We start from the raw sequence: 21,070 nt of genomic DNA, 5'->3' as shown, positions 1-21,070 counted from the left end.
TGGCTCCTGTAAGCATTTCATAGAGTACTTTCGTCACTTTCCCTTGTTAATTTTAAATTTCAAAATAGCCCTACATGGGAGAATCTGTGGTGATGCCCATTTTATAGATGAGAAGATTGATGCTAGAGGATAAAATGTACATTAGCCAAGGTCACAAGAGCAATAATTTTGGAGAAGTTCCTTGAAGCCAAGTCATTTTTATTCCAAAGACTCTAGTCTATCATAACCATTATGCCACACTTCTGAATTTATTGAGCTTCAGTTTCTTTGAAACACAACAAGAATACCTTGAGCCTTACTGTTAAACCAGGTGTTAAGCTAGGCGGGGAAGCCAGGAGATGAACAAGTACAGACTCTTGCCTGGGCACTCTAAACCAAAGATGTGTGGGCACACCTGGAGGTGCAGGAAGAAAGCACAGGGAAAAAGGGAAGTGTATGGCTTGGTTGGGCATGAGGAAGTAGAGTCCATCTCACTATGGGAATCCAGAGTAGGAACATGACTCAACTGTGTTTTGGAGCTTGCGTAGAAGTCCTTCTGGTTGATATAAAAAAGAATTCTCTGATAATTAACCAAAAGAGGTAGGATGGCTTTTCCTTTTCCAGACTGACCTCAAACTTGCAGTCCTGCCTCAGCCTTCTAAGTAACTGATACTACCGATATGTACCATTGGGCCCAGCAGGGTAGCTCACTTTTTTACAACAAAGGCTATGGTGACCATAAAAATTGCTTCCTATCCTCTCAATTGGGCAGCTTGCAAGCATTTCTGCTTCCACCTAGGTTGCTATCTGCAGATAAATTGAACAATGCAGCTTGTTTTGATGTTTTCTGCTCTTCCTTAATTTCCAAATTAAACATCATGCCCATTCATTGCCAACTAGCTTGCTGATGTTTACCTTCCACCAGCAGTTCCAAAGCAGGGGTTCTCTCTGCTTGATGTAGCCTTTTTCAAGCAGGTAAAGAACTACCAGATAAACATGACACATTTTCTTACATTAATTCTACTCAAAGATGCAAAATTAATTTTATACTAAAAGATCTTTGGATACTTTATAAAGCAAATTGCAAAATTTACATGGCCAAAAATAAAAGCTTAACTTTCTGCAAGGTGTCACAGTTGGCGAGAGCCACTTTTTGGCAGAGCAATTCGTTCTCCCCCACTGGGAGATAATAAAGTGGCAGCATGGGCCTCTGATGCAGAACTCCTGTTTCTGGCCCGGATGACCCTTGGATGCACACTCTCCCTGTGTAAAAGCCCAGGGTCCATCCCCCACTGTACAATTGAGTGGTACCTGCAGGTTCATAAAGTCAAGCATCAAGATCATTCCTCGCACTTCACCCACAGTGGCTGAAATCTTACAGTTTAATGTCTTCCTTGAAATTAAACTAATGGGAGACATAACTATAAGAAACTCACGAAAGGCCGTGTGAAGTCGTAAAACTGTAATGCTGTAAAAGCACAGCAGCAAGAAATCACTGGTGATGTGAAGGCAGCAACATAAATATCTGCTGGGTTTTTAATTAACTGCCTCTAAATAATGAAAATGAGCAAATTAGGCTCACTTTTACTTGCAAAAACCATTGTAATTTGAGTATTTCTATTGACAAATGGCATGGCCCTTTTGATGGAACAGTATTAAATCAGGCAGCACTCTTTCTAGCTAGGAACCACAACTATTTAGCCTGTGTCTGCTTATCCTTGGTGAACAAGCATCAGAGGTTATTTCTGCCCGGGGCCTGTGGAAAGGGAAAGTGTGAGGAAACATCCAGGCACAGAGGCTCCTACCTGCCTCCACATTCCTGAAATAATTTTTATTATATTTCCAAGAGGACAACTGTAATTAAGAGATGGACTCTAAAGTCAAGGAAATCTCACATTTTGGTTTATGATTTCTTTGTTACCACTGGAAAAATTCCTTAACTTCTCTATTCTCCCATCTCTTCATCTGTATGATAGGAAACTTGCTACTTTCAAAAAGGGTTGCTCTAAAGCTGGGTATGGTGGCACATGCCTGTAATTCCAGCACTCCAGAGGCTGAGGCAGGAAGATCATTGTGAGTTTGAGGCCAGCCTGGGCTACAAGGTGAGCTCAAGGCCAGCCTGAACTGCAGAGCGAGACCTTGTCTCCAAAAGACAGAAAAAAAGGGAATGGGGGTTTGCTCTAAAGCCATCAGCATAGCACTCAAGAACTATTTAATGGTGTAAGCAAGCATCCTATCTTAATCCTGATATTAGGAAGAAAGGAATGAAGGAATGAAGGAAGGAAGGAAGGATTAAATATTTTTCTATTTTAAAAAATATTCGCTATCAGTATGATGTTAATTCTAGTTCTCTCTTATATGCCTTTTATCAGTTTGAATAAGTTCCCTCTTATTGCTAGTTTAGTAGATTATATTACATGGAGGTATTAAATTTTGGCAATTTTTTTTGCATCTATTGAAATGATTTCCATTTTTCTCCTTTCTCTTATTAATATGGTGAATTACATTGATTGAATTCTTCATTTTTGATAGTGACCTTTTTGTAGTGTATTAAATCTGCTATGTATGTTTAAGGATTTATGTGTTTATGACAGACAGAGGTCTTTAATTTTCTTTACTTTCAATTTCTGTGTACGGTTTTGGTGTGAGGGTAATGTTAACCACTTTAAAAAAGCTTAAAATAAAGAACCATTCCCTTCCCTTCTATTTCCTAAAAAAATATTCTGTGTGATTGGTGTTATATCCTCTTTGAATATATAATAGAATTCACCAATGGAACCACCTAAACCTGGAGTTTTCTGTGTGAAGGACATGTAATCATATGATGTGGTATAGATAGATAGATAGATAGATAGATAGATAGATAGATAGATAGATAGATGTGTGTTGTATATATATATATATGTGCTTATTAACATCTCAATATATTATGTATACTATAACATGTAAATTCTTTAATATGTGATTTAAATGTAATGAGGTTATTTTTTCATCTATTTACTTTAGTCAAACTTTGCTCTTTTTCAAGGTTCTTCATTTTAAGCACTCATCCTTTAAAACATATTTTTAAGGCAATCTATTTCTCTCTAAGCACAGACTTAACTGCATCCCATAAAGCTTGATATGTGGTGTTTCATATTACTGTATCTTTAATTGCAACTGTTTTCTAATTTCCTTTTCAATTTTTCTGACCCATGGTTTGAGATGTGTGCTGTTTAATTTCCAAATGTCTGGAGATTCTATCTTTTCTTATTAAATGTTGATCTCTCCTTTATTTCCATTGTAGTAAGAGAATACTTTCTGCATATTTTCAACCTTGCAAGTTGGGATTTGTTTTATGACTCAGTTTACAGTATTTATGAACATGCAAAGTTAAAGAGAATGGGTATTCTGTAGTTGAATATATTGTTATATCTATATCTATCTATAACATGATTGAAAGTCACTTACATTATCTATAACTTTACTGATACTTTGAATAGTTTTATTACTTATAGAAATAATGGTGTTAAAATTATCCTATGATGATCATCGAATTGTCTATTTCTCCCTTTAGCTTGCTCATTTTTGCTTTGTGTGTTTTGAGCATACGAATAGGAACTTACTTTGTGCACCATTAGAGAATTCAAATACCTGAGCTATCTTAGGGTTGGCCTCTTGTCTTTTTCCTTAGGAAAGTGTGTTGTCTTTCTGGCTCTTCATATGTCAATTAAGTTTGGATTGTACCCTGGGCAGTTTCCATGTTATATTGAGAAGGTTGTGGATTGCTATAGTCCTTCAAAAATTGTTGGTATTTTCTTTTGATGAATCTCTAATATCTTAAACTCAAACTGCCAGCAGTCTTTTGCCTATGGTGGCATCCAATTGTAACCATAGTTCAAAGAGCCTGTGGTGTTCCTACCACCTGTAGAGTTCTGAGGCCAGCCAGAGACTTGGGTGGAGTTCAAATGCAGAATTCTAGCTTCCCGCTCCCTGCCTCCCTCTCTCCCAGATACCCCTCTAACAGTCTAGCAATTTCAGCTGCAAAGCTTGAAGGACAGCAGGCTTCCTATCAAAATTTTAACCACCTTGGGTCACAGGATTGAATCTGCCCTCAGGACAAAGATCAAATCAGAAAACTCATCTATTACTAGTGATTTCCTGCAAGTTTCAGCTTCCTTCCAGATTCTACTTTTAATCACTTTCCAGAGCCCATAGATATTTGGTGGGAAGAATGGGTATTTTTCCAGGTTTATGGTGCTATATAGGTCCCTGTGTTAGGAATTTACTTACCCAAATTAGAGACACAATTCCCCAGGAAATTACTTGTGTCTTGCCTCCCCTTTCCTTTAAACATGCACAATGCATGACATTTTGTGAATTTCAATTATTCTAGTCAGAAATAATGCAGCCAAAATATTGATAGAATATGATGTAATATACAATATATACTAGAGTAATGAAATTTTATTTGTAAAGATTTACCTAGCTTCAGTTCTGGTAACTGAGTTATAAACCAGAATCCTCTTGCCAAAAGTATTCTAGCTTACCTGATAGTAACAGCCACTCCTCAACACATACATCTGATGTCTCAAGTGACCAATATATCACTTTAATATTAAATGTTATTAACATTTCAGAACTTTTTTGTATCCCAGATAATACCATCCAAGCAACCACAAGAAAGGCAAGGCTAATTCAAAGCTTGACAATCAGTAATTTGAAAACTGAGCTAAATGTTCTTTCATCTGAGGAAGGTCAAGCAGGCTGTTATTTTAAGAGGGAGTATTAGTCTAAATATTAAGAATAATACCAAAAACTAAAAATCACCATAAAAATAGAAAAATTTTATAATTGTGGAATACTTTCTGTCTCAGGTACTTTTCTCTCATTGCTGAGACAAAATACCTAATGCCCAAAATTAAGTAAGGGAAGGTTTATTTAGTTCACAGTTTGTGGAGGTTTCAGTCCATACTCAGCTGGCTCCAAAGCAGGGTGGCACATGGCAGAGGGCAATGGTTCATGGCTGTGGAAGAACAGCAAAAGCAACAAGAGCAAAAAGGGTGGAGTGGCATCAAGTAGCCTCTTTCCCTCCCTTACATGGTGTGCAAAATGCCCGCCCTAGGGCTGATGTAGCACTCACACCCGTAACCCCAACATTGGACCAAGAGTCAATCATAAACTCTAGCGGCCTGCACCATGACTTTATGAAGCTTTGGGAGGACATCCAGACATAAACCATAACACATCCTCTCTACTCTTTATTTCTATGGGAAAAATAGCTCTTAATGATATATACTATTAATTATGTAGAGCAGCACTATCCAGCAGAACCATAATTTAAGTCATGTACATAACTGTGTGTTTTCTAGTAGCTACACTGTAGAGGTAAAAAGAGACAGTAAAACTGATTTTAGTAAGATATTTACTCCAAATATCTAACATTATCACTTCACTGTGTTATCAAATACAAATAACTCATGAAAATTTTTCTATTCCATTCCATTTTGAAAGTCTAGCAAATATTGCATATATTTTATACTTATGAGACCCTGTGAACTCTGAGTTTTAATCAGAGATACTTGATTTGTATTTAGATTTTATATAATTTACAGTTTTAAAACAATTGCCTCACATACCCAAATATACTAAAAAAAATTTCCAGTAAATGAATGGAATATCTGTTCTTAAATTTAAGTTGAAAAAAATAAAAATTAAGTAAAATTTAAAATCTAGCCCCTCAGCCACACTAGGCACATTTCAGATATTCAAGAGCCATGCTGTGACTGGTAGCTCCCACACTAGAATACGGATAGAGAATACTCAACAAGTATCCTTGAAGTAAAACTCTCCCTACGCCTGCCTAAGTCCTAAACATAGTATAAAAAGAAATAGAGGACAAAAGTAATATGATTTTTAAAAAAGAGATCGGACAAACATAGCCCTGAGGTAAATTCTAGCTAGTTCAGTGCAGAGGCCGTCTGTCAGCCTCTTTAGACATAGAGAAAAAGTACACAGGGAGAGTGTCCAAAAATTTCATCCCTCTGCAAGATTCTGACCCATTCTTCAAGAATCCTAAGTCTTTCTCTGGGAAGTGGGAAGGCTGCAGTATTCCGCCCCTGTATCTTCTGAGCTCACTGGCACTCATTAACTTCAAATATCCTTATCACTTGGTCTCAGGCATAGCTTCTATTTCTGAAACCCAACTGTAATCCCTACAAGGGCAAGAACAGTTATACGATTCTGGGGACCTCATCACCCTCCCAAACCCCCTCCCTCCACAGGGTGGATGCTTACAAACTTTTGATGAAGTTATGTAATAGGGCAGGGATATAGGGCTATTATATCGCCTGGGACTTTTTCACTCCCCAGGGTGTTTCAAGATCCACCATTTTCCTAAAGGACAAATGAGTCCTTGAGGGCCCTAGGTTCCAGGAAATGGTGCTGGAGCAGGTGTGGCTTTATGGTAGCCCAAGAGCTGAGGGCTACAGCAAACAAGATCCCTTCATTTTTTTTCACTAAGATTTTTTTCATCCTCATTTTCTAATTGGGTTCAGGACTGTAGTTTTTTTCAAGACATAGGGTTTTTAATATGTTTGCTTGAATTTGCTATCACAAGCTCACTCACTGTCTTATTCAGTGTGGTTTCATGGTTTCCCCTCCTTGTATTTGACGACATCTGACCAGACTCGCACACTCCTCAGGACCAACCAGTGAAGGAGCAGGAGTAAGGGGTCAACAACATGGGAAAGGAAAAACAGTGGGCCAGAAGAAGAACCTGCCTGGTCTGGTCTGTGCTAGCTAGCTCCTCATAAAACTGCTATAAGAACTAAATTGGATAGTTCTACAGTGATCTCTGAACCTAGTTCCTGCCATAGCAAATTCTCAGTTTTAAAAAAAAGAGTATTCTGATTGTAATCAAGAAGACAATTTTATTCCCATTAAACAGATGGAAAAATGGAGGTCTGGGGAGGTTCTTTTCCAAAGTTGCAGAGATGACAAGTGGGAAGTCAGAGTTTGAGCCTAGGTTTGCTTGACTTTGAGGTACTGACCTGTATCACCTGCAGTGTCTTAGAGTAGAAGCACTGAAATGCCACCGTCAAAAGGAGCATGACAGTGTCCCTGGAACGGGGTTCACTTCAGTGGATTTGATTAGGCTGAAGTCCTTCTTTCCTGTAGCCACAAGATTCCTATGCAGTGGGTATAGGACAGCAAGCAACTGATTCTGGAAATATTAAGAGGCGAGGTTAATTTGTCATCATCTCTGCCATCATAGCACCCAGAAAAGACACTTATTACAGCCTTTGCAGCATGTCATTGCACTGAATATTTGCTCATCTGCCACCTTCTGTCTGCAAAGACAGAGTTGGTTTCTGCTTCATCTACTAAGTCCCCCAGCTGTATCCAGGTGGGTCAGTGTATATGGAGGTACAACACGTCATCACTGCTCTGCAGCCCTAAATATGCAATAAATATCAGCTTCAGAGAATGTTGTAAATTAATATTATTACTTTCTTATTCTACTCTTTATAATCAAGGAAAGTTTGCCAAGTGGGTGAGTACGTGGTTTTTGTACCTAAAGTTCCTTCCCTCTGGACCCAGTGGGCACCAGGAAGACCAAATGACCACTTAACATTTGCTCAAGCTCTGTTTGACCTAATTAGGACTAGCTAGGCCACAGGAACCGCTCCACATCCCCCAGCATATATACAAGCGGTTACAGCATGTATTTATTCAACAAATGCTGCCATAGAAGAAAAAATGCTTTGTCTATTTTTTTCAGAAGCTTATAACTGTACTATGTTAATATTCCAAAAAGGGGAGGATCTTGACCTCAGCCACAAAGCTTTAAGGAAATGACTTTTTAAATGTGTATTTTGCTCAATTTTATGTAGACAGAAAGTGATAAATGCTGACATGCACCCCCTCTTTGGTTTCTAGTGGGAATGACAGTAAGGTGACAATACGTAGTGAGCTGCTTGCAGGCCTGAAGACAAGATTTATTCTAATTGTAATGCCACAATTACAAAAGCGAGTAGACCTTTATGCTTCCCAATGCTCTTCCACACTGAGTGCGTCATTGTAGCTTCATGGTACTTTCAGGATTAGGCTTGATTAATATACCCCAACTGTAATAAAAAGGAACTTGGGAGCAACTCAAAAATCATATAGGTGAGAAGGACCAAGACCACGTTCAATGCAAGGCTTGCCTGGCCAAGAACCTTTCCTTTTCTTTTCTACTTTTAAAGAATTTAACCTGGTGGTATGTAGGAGGGGGTCAAATCTCTTTTTTTAACTATAGATTCATACATTCAGCCCTAGTTTGATATAAGTTGAATAGGCATAATTGAATAGGTGTGATTACCTATTGATGCAATGAGCATGTGTCCTTTCCCATTTTATTATACTTGAAGCAACTGACGATGTTATGTAGAGCTGAACAGCACACTTGAAAACCATCCTCAGACCAACCATCTGGTACTGTGGTCATCGGTGACCATCTGCCAAGTGCTTACGAGGGAAGACAAGATATATAGCTGAGAGCAGACAGTGTCAAGCTCCATCCAGAGAAGCATCACAAGGTCTATCTTTTCCCTTAAACTTGGGAGCATGGGCCAGAACAGGGATGGCTTCAAGAAGACTAACTTCATGCTTGTAGTGCAGAGTTATTGAAGAGCACTCCCTGGGCTCAGATGGTTCTTGGTGATATGGGACTGGTCAGCTAGGGTATTAACAAAAATATTCCCCACACTATACTTTTGCATGGAGTACTGGCCCTGGATGAGAGTATGCAAAGACATAGGATGTTGTCTTGGCCAGTGACATTCAGGAAAAAGATGAGTATGAAGCATAGCTTATAGGCACAAAGTGCTTCAAGAAGCCAGGCTGGTTTTGATTGACACAGGTGACACACACTCAATGTATATCTGATAGTGAAATAATTTCCACATTCAGCCTGTCTTGTTCTCAAGTGGAAATGGAGTTTGTCACAGTGTGTGATTTTATTCAATGTGATGACATTGATGAGCTAATAATTCTATAGCACTTCTTCCATGCCAGGCACTAAGTGCATTGTATGTATCAGTTCATTCAATCTTTCCAGCTCTATGCGGTAACTCTTACTACTATCATCCCAGTTTACAGAGGACAAAACAGGCACAGAGTACTAAGGACTTGCCTGAGGTCACCTGAGTAGCTAACCACAGAGCTAGGATTCCAACCCAGCTTGTTTGGCCCCAGATTTGGGTAAAGATGTAGAAACAAAGTTTCTACAGAAACCACAGAGCTAGGTTTCCAGCCCAGCACTGTATTACATGGATGTCAAAGTCTGTCTAGGTATTCTTGCATCAACTGCCCCAGCTGTGAGATACAAAGCAGATGGGCTGCTCTAAGAATAGGAGTTGTCTACAAGGTAATGGTCATGTTTTAAGTATCAGGAACAGGGTAAGGCATTATAAGCTGAGCGTAAGATATGATTGGTGAATTACAAGAATAGTAGGTCCTAAGATTTTTGGTTTCATGATCTCTTTACCCTCTTAAACATCAATCAGGATCCTCAAGAACTTTCCTTTATGTGGGTTATCTACCAACAGTCACTGTATTAGAAATTAAAACTGAGAAACACTCAAACATATTTATTCATTTAAAATAAGATTAATAAACATTATATGTTAATATAAATAATAAAAATTTGACAAAAATCTTTGGCTTGTTTGCCAAACTAAGATAAACTAGTAAGAAGAAAAGTATGGCTAATATTTTTGCCATGTATTTTATTGTTGTTTTGAGGTGGGGTTTCCCTGTCTTGCCCAGAATGGTCTCAGTCTTCTGGGCTCAAGTGATCCTCCTGCTGGGACTATAGACGCAAACCTCTCAGCCAGGTCTTGCAAACTCTTCAATGCTTAATTTAATAGAAGATATCTAGATCCTCATATCTGCTTCTGCCTTCAATCTGTTGTGATATGTTGTTTATGATAAGATGTGAAGAAAATATGAACTCAATCAGCTATGCAGTTAGAAAAGGAAGTATTTTAATAATCTTTTCTATTAATTATAGATATTGTTCTCTGATAACTATGCAAGAACTCCACAGGAAGTTTCTTAAAAGCTAGATACAATGAAGAATCTGAAGTTACACCAATGTATGCACTGTCTCAGTCCATCTGGGCTACTATAGCAAAACCTTAGAAAAAAAAACCTCAAACTGTGTACCTTAGAAAAATAGAAATTTATTTCTCACTATTTCACTGTTCTATTCTTTAACTTTATTTATGTAGGTTGCAAAGTCCAAGATCAAAGTGCTGGAAGATTTATGTCTATCAAGGCCCCCTTTCCTCAAAGATATACTTTTCCCCTCTAACTTTACAGAAGGGGCAAGGATCTCTCTGGATCTCTCTCTTTTATAAGGCACAGTATTAATCAGTTTTTTATTGCTGTAACAAAACACCTGAGGATCACAGCTTAAAAAGGAAAAGTTTTTTGGGCCCAATGTTTCAGAGGTTTCGGTCCATAGTCACTTGCTGTGCTGCTTCCAGGCTTGTGGTCATCATGCTGGGGAGCATGTGGTGGAGGAGAGCTGCCTCCGTAATGGTGGCAAGAGAAAGATAAAGGGGGGGTGTGTTTTAGCATGTTCCCTCTGTCCTCCTATTTTGCTCCCTCTGGGCTTCTGCCCTACCGGATCTGCTGCCCACATTCAGGGCAGGTGCCCTGCTGAGTTTGCTGACCTGCATCCCGTCATCTCTGCAAAGACCCACACAGACTCATCCAGAAGTATACTTTACTAACCTTCTAAGCATAACCTAATCTAATCAAGTTGTCAAGCAAGATGAGGGTTCTTCCCCCACAAACTAATCAAACCCCAAAGGCCCCCACCTCCTAATACTATCACCTTGGAGTTTAGGATTTCAACATATGAATTTGGAGAAATATAAACATTCAGTCCATTGCACATGGTCACATTAAAAACCACCGGTCTGTCTTGCACCTTGAATCTTTTATCTACATGTGACTGTGTTATGTTTCATTGCTCATTTCTTATATATTAGCTCATTGTTAAGTATATCATGTAAAATTTGTCACATCACTGGGAGGCTGAGGCAGAAGGATCACAAGTGTGAGTGCAACATGGGAAACCCAGGGACTTAGCAAGACTCTGTCTCAAAATAAAGAATATAAAAAGGGCTGGGGATTAGCTCGGTGTGATGGCCCTGAGTCCAATCCCCAGTACTGAAAAAAAGTTGATTTAACTCATTATACAATATCCAAAAAATCACATTCATCAATGTCACTAGCGATTTCATCAGAAAAATATTAAAATATTGATAAACTGTTAAACTCACTGTGGCAGACATACATTTTCCAAAATCAAAAGCTCAGATTTTATCATTGGCAGCAAATACTCAGTTCTTTTCCTTGATGTGTCAGACTCACTTCAAACATCTCCACCACACACTGAAAGTTTGAATAAACATAGTTTGTCTATCAATCATTCTCTCAAGTCAAAAATAGCACTCCATGAAAAAGCTTCGGGTTAACTTACTACTAACTTAATTCAGATAAATGCTTTTCCTAGAGACGTAGTGGCATACTTTACCACAGGGGGCAGAATATGAAAAGGACATGAATTCAAAGGTTGAGATTTACAACTGATACTATTACTGCATCATAAAAGTCATCTTTTTTTTTTTGGTACTGGGACTTGAGCTCAGGACCTCTCACTTGCCAAGCAGGTGCTAGTGCCATTGAGCTATATCCCAGCCCAGTGAAATGGGCCTTCTAAAAACACTAAAAACATTGTAGTGAAGAATTCAGTTAGGTGCTACTCACTTACTGACACTTATTTATCATTGCTAGTATATAATCAGTGCAAATGTTATCACAGTGCAAAAAGTCAGATAACATAGTGCAATGGGATGGTCATGTTGACTTTGGGAGCTCTCCTTCTAGAGAGGGTTTGACCTAAAGTGATCCACTTAAATCTCTCTGAGACTATGTTTTCCCACCCAAAAAATGGAATCAATACAATTTTTTGTTCAAGGATTTTCAGGAGTAGAAGCAAAATACATTGTGGAAATCAGTTTAAAGACATTTCCCCCAAAATCTTATGTGAGGTCTAAAGATACAACTACAGCAATTCCTGATGGTGTCTGAGGAGCTGCAATCCTCCTGAGCTGAAGAGAGACTGAGGAGACAGACAGGTAACTGAGGGCTCAGAGCGTCCTGCCCATCTAGGCATGGCAGGGGCTCCTCTTCCAGCCTGGCCCTCAAGGGGGCGCTCAGTGAAGCTGACTTCAGCCAGTCAGTGGAAGATGGCACCCAGGGGCCCACAGGCCTCACTTCCTCAACCGGCCCGGTGTTGACCTGATGTGCTGCTCACCTCTATGTGCCCCGTACACAAGCTGGCACACTAGCTCCCATAGTGGAAAGCAAACTTGTGATGCTTGTAACTAGAAACCTTAGGCTTGTTTTTTCTAATTTTTTAATGCGTCATCCTCCCACTGCTATGCTTTAGTAGTAATAACAAATTATAGTGACAGCTCTCACAAAAGATCAGGACAGCCTGAGGTGTCTGTCATACCCTGACCCAGGAAGTGAAGTTTCAAATATCATTCTTCTCAGGACTCCATTCTCTGACCTTCCCCACCCTTTTTTTCTCTTTCAACTTGCAGTGTTTTAAATTTTCTATTTGATGTTGTCTAATTAAAGAAAAATTTGAAGTTTAAATTATTAGCCTAAATTTTATTATTTAACTTTATATTATGTAACATCCATTTTAAATGCAAATATAAGTATTTAAATGGTATACAGGATGACTAAAACTACAGAATTTGTATTTTGTGGTTCATGTGTGTGTACATGTGTATATATATATATATATATATACATACATACATACTCACATATATGTAAATTCATATCAGTATCAGTGCTATCCCAAACAGACTCAGCTGTTTTTATTCCACTTCTTGGCATGTGCATTCTTCCAGCACTTTCTCTCTTGGGCTAACTATGGTAAGGGCCACAAGGAAAGAAAAGGGCCTATGCATTATCTTATCTTTCCCTTTCTCTGCCATATCTTCAGTATAAATGATTGGCTCAAACAGGGAAGTAACTGAAAAAGAAAGGATACAGTAGAGTTCTAAGGCTGATCAGACTTCATGCAACACCACTGTCTTCTTTCTGCATGCAGAATAATTTTGGCTTAAGCTGAAAGCAGGGCTCTTTGGGGCTATCAGTGACCCACTCAGTCGAAGACATAACATGTTTACTTCTTCCTGAGCTGAGTCCCGCTGAACTCCCACATGTTGTGGGCTCACCCAGATTCTGTGCTCACGGACATCTAGAATGCTATGCGTAAACAGGACAGCAAGGTACAATGGACATGTCGTGTATTGTGCTTGTCTGCTCTGCTCATGACATGCTCCCTTGTCCCAGAAGACTTCATGCACAAACGCAAGGTCACAGATAAATTTATTGAAAATTTCAAGACGGGCAGCGTATATTTAAATCATGTTCAGGGCCCTTCAGAACAAGAGCCTCATAGCTCTAGCACTGCACACCCATGAAGCTGGCCCTGCCTCCATGGCCTCGCCTCCTGCCACACTAGTTCCTACAGTCACTTGGACTCACTGTGTTCCTTCTGAGGGTGTGTGATTCTTCTCCGGGGCCTGAATATCTCTACTTCCTCTTCCTGCTATCTTCACACCAGGCCAGAGCACTCCTAGCCCAAAGTAACTGTCCGTGAATGCACACACCACAGTCACCACTCTTCATTTACATATTTGCATATTTCCTTCCTCCACTGGACTGCAAACAACTTGTAGGCCAGGTCTGGGTCTAGCTTTGTTCACCATTGCTCCACCGGTGCCCAGTACATGTTCCTAAGAAATCTTTATTACGTGAATGAAAGGATGATTTGAGAGGTGAATGCTGTTGCAACAGGAACACAAGTTTCAGGTGCAAAGGTGGAATAAACAAGGGTAACGTGAATTTGAGGTTTCATTCAAGGGGTGCTGAATCCTGTTTCAGTTGGAGCTGGTGAAAAATGAGTGAGCACAGCCTTGCCCTTGTTTGCTTGACTGCCTTTTTGACTAGATAAGAAGTACTTGAGAATATATGATCTTTATATTTTAAGAAGCTCTAGTCATTTATCTTTGTATCACCAGGCCTAGTACAGAGCCTAATACTAGTTGGCTCTTGAAAAAAATGTTAAGTCTTTTAAACTGCATTGAGCTAGATGGAAATTTGTGACCCTGAAGTCATTCCTTGTGTCTATTCTTCCTTCTCTTTCTCCTTTCCCTTCTTCCCCTTTCTCTTGTAAAGGATTAATGAGTCTGAGAACTGCTTTGCTTGTGATCAGGTGTTTCCAGAAAATTACCCCCTTCTATCTTAGGTTTAACTTGGCTCCTTAAAGAGAAATGGTCTGATTAACCTCAGAAACATGGCAGTGGTTGGACACTCCAAAGAATGCCCCAGAACCAGTCTGGGTACCTTGTAATATTCTTGCATTAGCATTTATCTTGGAATAAATTCGCAAGGAAGGCACTGCAGAAGCTGATGTGTTCAATCCCAGCTAATTCAGGGCAGGAATTAAAATTGAGGATTAGATGAAATCTGTTCTCCTGCTCTGCAGGCTACAGAACTAGCCAGGTCAGAGTAGGCAGGACTGAAATGCCCAGTGCTCCTGGGCAATACCAGCTAATGGGAACCAGTGTTCTTGTGAGAACCCGCTCCACCACCTGTCTGTCTTAGCCATCATTCTACAGCTACATTAGAGAGATAGCCAGGAGGAGGGGTAGTGAAAATGGAATGTTCATAATGAAACTGAAGATCGAAGAAGTAGTAATAAAATAAAAGCCTAAAGGTAAGATTGGTATTGATTGAACATCTTAGAAAACACTGTTAGTGAGAGATCAGAGCATGCTTCCTATATGTAACATGCCAGATTTCTCTCCTGAGCGAGACTTGAATCGGAATGTTGAATGTTCCTGGAAGCATCTCCAAGTGGTCCCCTTTGAAGTTATGGAGCTGTCTAGAGATGATATGGTAGAGTGGAAAACACATGCTTTTACAGCTCAGCCATACCTGGGTTTAGTACCCAACTGTAGCTTTGTGATCTTGTGTGAGTAATTAATCTCCCTGATCATGTTCTTCCTCCTCTTCCTCCTCTGTCTTGTAATATATATATATATATATATATATATATATATATATATATATACACATAACTTTATATAAATACCTGTCTTACAGGTTTATTCTAAAGGTCAAATAAGACTACTGAGATGGAAGTACAAAGCCCACTGCCCAAAGCATGCATGCAATTATGTTAACCCTTCTTCTCATAGTGTCAGTTCATTATAAACTTTGGACAGGACCTGGACAATGGTGAGGCAAGCAGGTACTCACGTCACGTTGAGAGCAAGGCTTCCTATAGCATCCCAGGTGCCTTTCTTGCCCCTGTCTGGTCCAGATAGTATAGCTGGGCAGTCAGCCCAAGACTGAAGCATCTAATTGCAGATCCTCTCTCCCCAATACCATCTCCCAGACCATCTCATAGATGACACAGTTAAGGCCCAGAAAAGCAATCCCACTTGGTTTAAACCTATCAGTTAATAAGTGGAAAACCTAGAAAGTGAATCTGGACCCTTAGTTTACCCCCCAAGCAGCCCATAGCCAATCTCTGTCCTGCCCATATCACATGAAGCTCTTATATTCCCTTTGTTATGAGTGGTCTCTCTGTACAGCTGGATATCATCTCTCTAACATGTCAATAAATGCTTTAATACAGCAAGAAGACATGTCTCAAATTTCCAGCACAAGGCATTTACTACAGGATTTTCTTGCAGTCAGGGTTCAAGAGATAAATATCTATCAATGCAGGATAAAAGAGGTATTCACATGGCTTTATTATTTTAATGCAGAGAAATAGTTATAATAAGCATTAACTAGCTGAAGCAGAGAAATGCATTAATTTCACAACATGTTTAGCTCTTTGAGAATTTAGCTTTTCAAGCTCCACAGGGAACCCTGAACTCACATAGACATACCCCTACTGTTTCCAGAGAGAAAATTGCCACTCTGAGTGGGAGAGGTGGAAGGAATTTAGCTGCAGTAATGTGGGCTGTTTAAAATATAACTAAAGGAAAGAGGAGAACAATGCTGCTCTAATAATCACCTGGAGATCCTGGTAAAATGCACATTCTACTCCAAGAGTTCCGGGTGGGGTCTGGAACTGTGTATTTTTGACAAGCTCTGGGTGATGCTTATGCTGCTGGTACGTGCACTACAGTTTCAAGTACTGGGAATGTTGTTCCAGGACAAAGAGTTGTGAAAAGGCTTAGTGTTTGTTTTGTTCCTTCCCTCTGCAGTCATTTGTCTTCTGACTACAGGTAAGTTCCTTAATTCCAGACTAGGCAAAGGACAAGTGGGAAATCTGTTGGGGAAGCTGGGAAAATCAGCCAGCTCCCTAGCAAGATAATTCACCTTTTTCCCTACCAGGATACATCAAATGAGTGACATTTCATTACTGTTTTACTCTCTGTGAAAGGAGCATGTTGGTCTGGATCTCTGGAGACCAACAATTCTGGTTTGAAAATTCTGTTTATGGAGGAAATTGCTTGGAGTTTTTGGGTCTGTGAATCTGGCCCGGTAAAGGCAGTATTTTCAGTCCGGCAATTCCCACGGCTCCCACTCACTGCCTTCCATCCTTCTGCAGGGGAAATCTGTGCTTTCAAGATCCATGGCCAGGAGCTGCCCTTCGAGGCTGTGGTGCTCAATAAGACATCCGGGGAGGGCCGGCTCCGCGCCAGGAGTCCCATCGACTGCGAGCTGCAGAAGGAGTACACATTCATCATCCAAGCCTATGACTGTGGTGCTGGGCCTCGAGAGATGGCCTGGAAGAAGTCACACAAGTGAGTGGCCCATCATAGCTCCCTGGAGGCCCACTCCCAAACTGGCCCACCACCCCCATTCACTGCATACATGGGCTACCCTTTAGATGTCTTTATGCCCCAACCCTGACCCAAGTCTTCCCAGTTGCCCAGGACCCTGCAGGAATTTGGACATTCTGTATTGCAGTCCAGGAAAACTCTACACACTGCTCTTTGCTGGAAGATACTTCCTAGGGCACCCTTCAGGACTGAGTTCATTTGTCATTTCTTCCACGACTCCTCTTGTAAACCAGCCTTTTCCAGCAGACCCACTTGGGAATTTTCCCTGTGCGCTTTGTTCTGCTACAATACTTCACACTGTGAGTTGTCTCTACTTTCTCCTTTATGGAGTCTGGCTCGGACTCTATTATAGAATAAGAGATGTTAAATTGTTACTGCATACAGCAGTGAATGAATGGATGAAATGATAGAGAAAAAGAAGTTGAAGAGAAAAAAAAGGTGGGTAACATGGAAGGTCAGAGAATAGGCAGGAGTCTCTAGCCTGACTGGCTTGTGGTTTTTCCACACACTTGGGGTGAGTCAGTGCCCCTGGGAGGTATGAAAGGACAGACGTAGGATTCCGTCTTTACCATCATCTCTTCTTTCCAATGTGTGATCCAGGGCCGTGGTCCATATTCAGGTGAAGGATGTCAATGAGTTTGCTCCCACCTTCAAAGAGCCAGCCTACAAGGCCATCGTAACAGAGGGCAAGATCTATGACAGCATACTCCAGGTGGAAGCCATCGATGAGGACTGCTCCCCCCAGTACAGCCAGATTTGCAACTATGAAATTGTCACAACAGATGTGCCTTTTGCCATCGACAGAAACGGTGAGTGCATGAGAGGATTCCAATAGGGACAGGGAAATCAGCTGCCACTCTGAGGCCACATAGAGCATGCAAATGTACTTGACAGTGATACCTACCTTGATCTAGGCTCCCGATCCAGAACTCAGCCCTCCCCTCAAAGAAATGCCCCTCAAGTGATTAGCAACCCTGCCAGGTCTAAAGTACCCTTAGGAGGGTGGGGATATAGCTCAGCAGCACAAGTGCCTGCCTGGCAAGCGCAACGTCCTGGGTTTGATTCCAGGTACCAAAAAATAAAAAATATAGTACCCTTAGGAAATCTCAAAAAGCTACTCACAATACAGTCTATTGAACACATCTGGATACTGAAGAAAATTGGTTTCCTGGTAGAATTTTCTACTTATCATCCAGATTTATTCGACCACATCTAGATCCCTTTGCTACATGACAAGTTATAACATGACTCTCTACCACAAAAACTTACCTCCTTCTCCCAAAAAGATGCCACCAGAGAAGACAGGGATTTTGAACCACCTTCAGTATCACAGATACATTCAGGAAACATTGAAGTCCTTGTCAATGTTCTTTTTGAGAATTTGAGCCTTAGCGAGGACCTGAGTTCCACGCTGAACTAAACTGAAATCAGTCCTATAAAGCCATTTGAATATTCTCCATCACCATTAAGATGGAACTCATTGTATTGAAAACACCACAACCAGAGTCCCAGGCAACTCAATCCACTTTTGTTCACAATTTTCAACATTTTGAGTATGATATAATGGTACTGTTTGCCAGATATATTTTTAAATTATTAGTGTGAATGTGTGGGTATCAATGCATTAACCTTACTTTGCTTCAAATTACATTTAAGTACCACGGGGCTGGGGATTTAGCTCAGTGGAACAGCTCCTGCAAAATAAAGTACGCATTTAAGTACCATACAAAGATGCAAAAGTTGCAAGACCTGAACTTAATAAACAGTAATTATTTACTGAGTGGGTTGGAGACAGGATGGAATTTCAAACAGAAATAGTCCTAACCACATGAAGTTTGCTATCTAGTGAAACTAAATAGTCAGGGGAATCAGAGTGAAATTCATGCAAAAATCATGCTATGAACCAGAGTTAGGCAAAGAAAGTAGCCAATGTCTAGAGGGAAACAGATCTTTGGAATGCTTCTTTACATTGAGGCTAGAGAGAAACTTACTCTATGATGTAATCTGTATCCTGAGAAATACAGTAGAGTCCATGGTAGGGGGCAGACACCCTCATCCCTAACTGTAAGTAGCTTATGTTCTGTCCTGGAAGACACACTGATATTTCTAAGACAGAAAAAAATAGTAACACAGTAGTTTCCCCTAAAAAAGTTAAAAGACCTGAGATTGACAATTGCCTACTGGGACATCATTAGATGCTGATTGTCCAGGGCCCAAAACCAATGCACAAGAAAATATTGGCCTTCAATTAAAGTTTGCTTCAGAACTAAGAAGAAAATTTTACTTAGTGTAACCTGTCAGAATCACTCCCTAACAGCTTTTCCCACTGGTGTGTAAAATAGCTGGTCTGTCCCCCCACCATCACACAGATACACACACACACACACACACACACACACACACAAACACACCCCACTCTATAAAATATGAAACAACTGCTTTGTGTTTCTCTCCTCTGGGTTTCCATTCTTCTATGTGCAGTCTGTCCTCATGAATGCAATGAGATTTGCGGAGTGATGATTCCACACTGTGTAGCAACACCAGACAAGTGGAGTTATCTGTGATCAGTGGTCAAGCTCCACTTGGCCTCCTGCCCTCACTCTGAAGAACCAGGGCCCAGTGAGAAATGAGATGCAAATTCTTTCATCTAGGGTAAACTGCCCCAGCCATGAAGATAATTACTCACCTTGATGAGCCATTTCACTAACATATGCCAATTTATTTCCCTGGCTGTCTCATTAAAAGTGAGTAATGGGCCTTTGCCAGGCCTCTGCCTCCAACTTTGGTTTACAACAGAAGATGAAGAGGTGAGTGGGCACTCCTGAGGAGTGGGGGCCCCCAACTGTGAGGTTTACAGAAGCAATTCTCCGAGCAATGAAGGCAGGACCTAGGAGCAGACACAGCAGCAGCTTCATTCTAATGAGCTGGCAATTGGCCCTTATCCATCACCTCCCTGGATGACCTTCTCAGCTCCTTGAAGGCGTTCACATACATGCAATATCAGGGAAAGTGCTGCTGAATTTGGGGTCCATTCATTGAGGCCTAGGTTTTTTATGTCCTTTGCTTTGTAGATGCCTCTGGTCTGTCACTCTGACAGGCTCTGAGACCTAAGGCGCAAAGAACTTCCCAAATAGAGCATCACACTCGTTGTGACATGGGGACTGGAACCCAGCAGAAGATCCTCTCAGCTTTCACCCCTTAAAGACCCCACAGTTTTTAGTTTTGCAGTGTCCAGGCACTTGAGAAATAGCCCTCCCTTTCCTCCCTTCCAAAGCTGCCCCACCTGCCACCACCATGGACACCCAACCCAGAGATCAGCACTGCAAACACAGCCCTCAGCACATGTGCTAATCCCCTAGCCATGGCCTGTGAGACGCTAGCCTCAACTCCTACTACCAGGTCTCACAGCCAAGCAGGTGCCTACAGCTGGTTTATGCAGCCATATGCATGCTTGTCACCAGTACAGTCCCTGCAGCTCCACTCATACAAGCAGCCATCCCTGACTTTCCTTAACAGCTCATACTGCCATGCATGCATTAACAGCTGCTCCTATAGCCATGCATATGCATACCACTAGCTACAGTCTCAGCAGCTGTGCATGCATGTGGTGCTACAACACCTATCCTGTGACACCCAGTGGCTCATGTGCACACAGCTGCTCCCTACAGCTCCACACAGTCATGCAGCCAGCTCCACCGCTCCATCACTTCTCTAGTCCCATGTTTGCACCCACAGAGAGTCTCTGAAACTGCACACGTACAGGTCACCAGCTTGAATCTCACAGTACGTACATACATGCAGCTGACCTAATCTGTTGCTGTCCCCCACCACCAACTGAATTCCTACAGCTGACCCTTACAACTGTACATGTGCACTGCCAGCCTTAAGTCCTGTAGGAGTACACACACACCACACATGCATGCATGCATACATGCACACTCAACACCCATGCACACACAGCCCTGAACCCTAGCCACCATGTGCATGCCTGCATCCAGGTGCCTGCGCACCACTGGCCTCAGCCCCCACTACATCAGTCCCTCGTCATTGTACCCAGGGACACCATGGAGTAACCACATGCTAAGCACTAGACACAGTGCCAACTGTTCTTTAGGCTTCTCCTCCAGCCCACACAGGTAATGTCTTTCCCACCAAAGCCA

The 21,070-nt window shown here is 41.1% G+C and overlaps 1 protein-coding gene across 2 annotated transcripts in view; it reads left to right on the top strand.

The window, feature by feature from the left end:
• Clstn2 (calsyntenin 2) overlaps window positions 1-21,070 on the top strand; it is a 586,750-nt gene that overhangs the window by 433,601 nt on the left and 132,079 nt on the right. For both annotated transcript variants that reach the window (XM_005407778.2, XM_005407779.2), the window contains 2 exons: window positions 16,676-16,871; window positions 17,511-17,719. In XM_005407778.2, the coding sequence (XP_005407835.1) occupies window positions 16,676-16,871; window positions 17,511-17,719 (405 nt within the window). The remainder of the gene's footprint in view (window positions 1-16,675; window positions 16,872-17,510; window positions 17,720-21,070) is intronic.

Source organism: Chinchilla lanigera, unplaced genomic scaffold, assembly GCF_000276665.1.
Source record: "Chinchilla lanigera isolate Chin_1 unplaced genomic scaffold, ChiLan1.0 scaffold00107, whole genome shotgun sequence".
NCBI classification, from domain to species: domain Eukaryota; kingdom Metazoa; phylum Chordata; class Mammalia; order Rodentia; family Chinchillidae; genus Chinchilla; species Chinchilla lanigera.
This window is presented reverse-complemented; position numbering and strand designations above follow the sequence as displayed.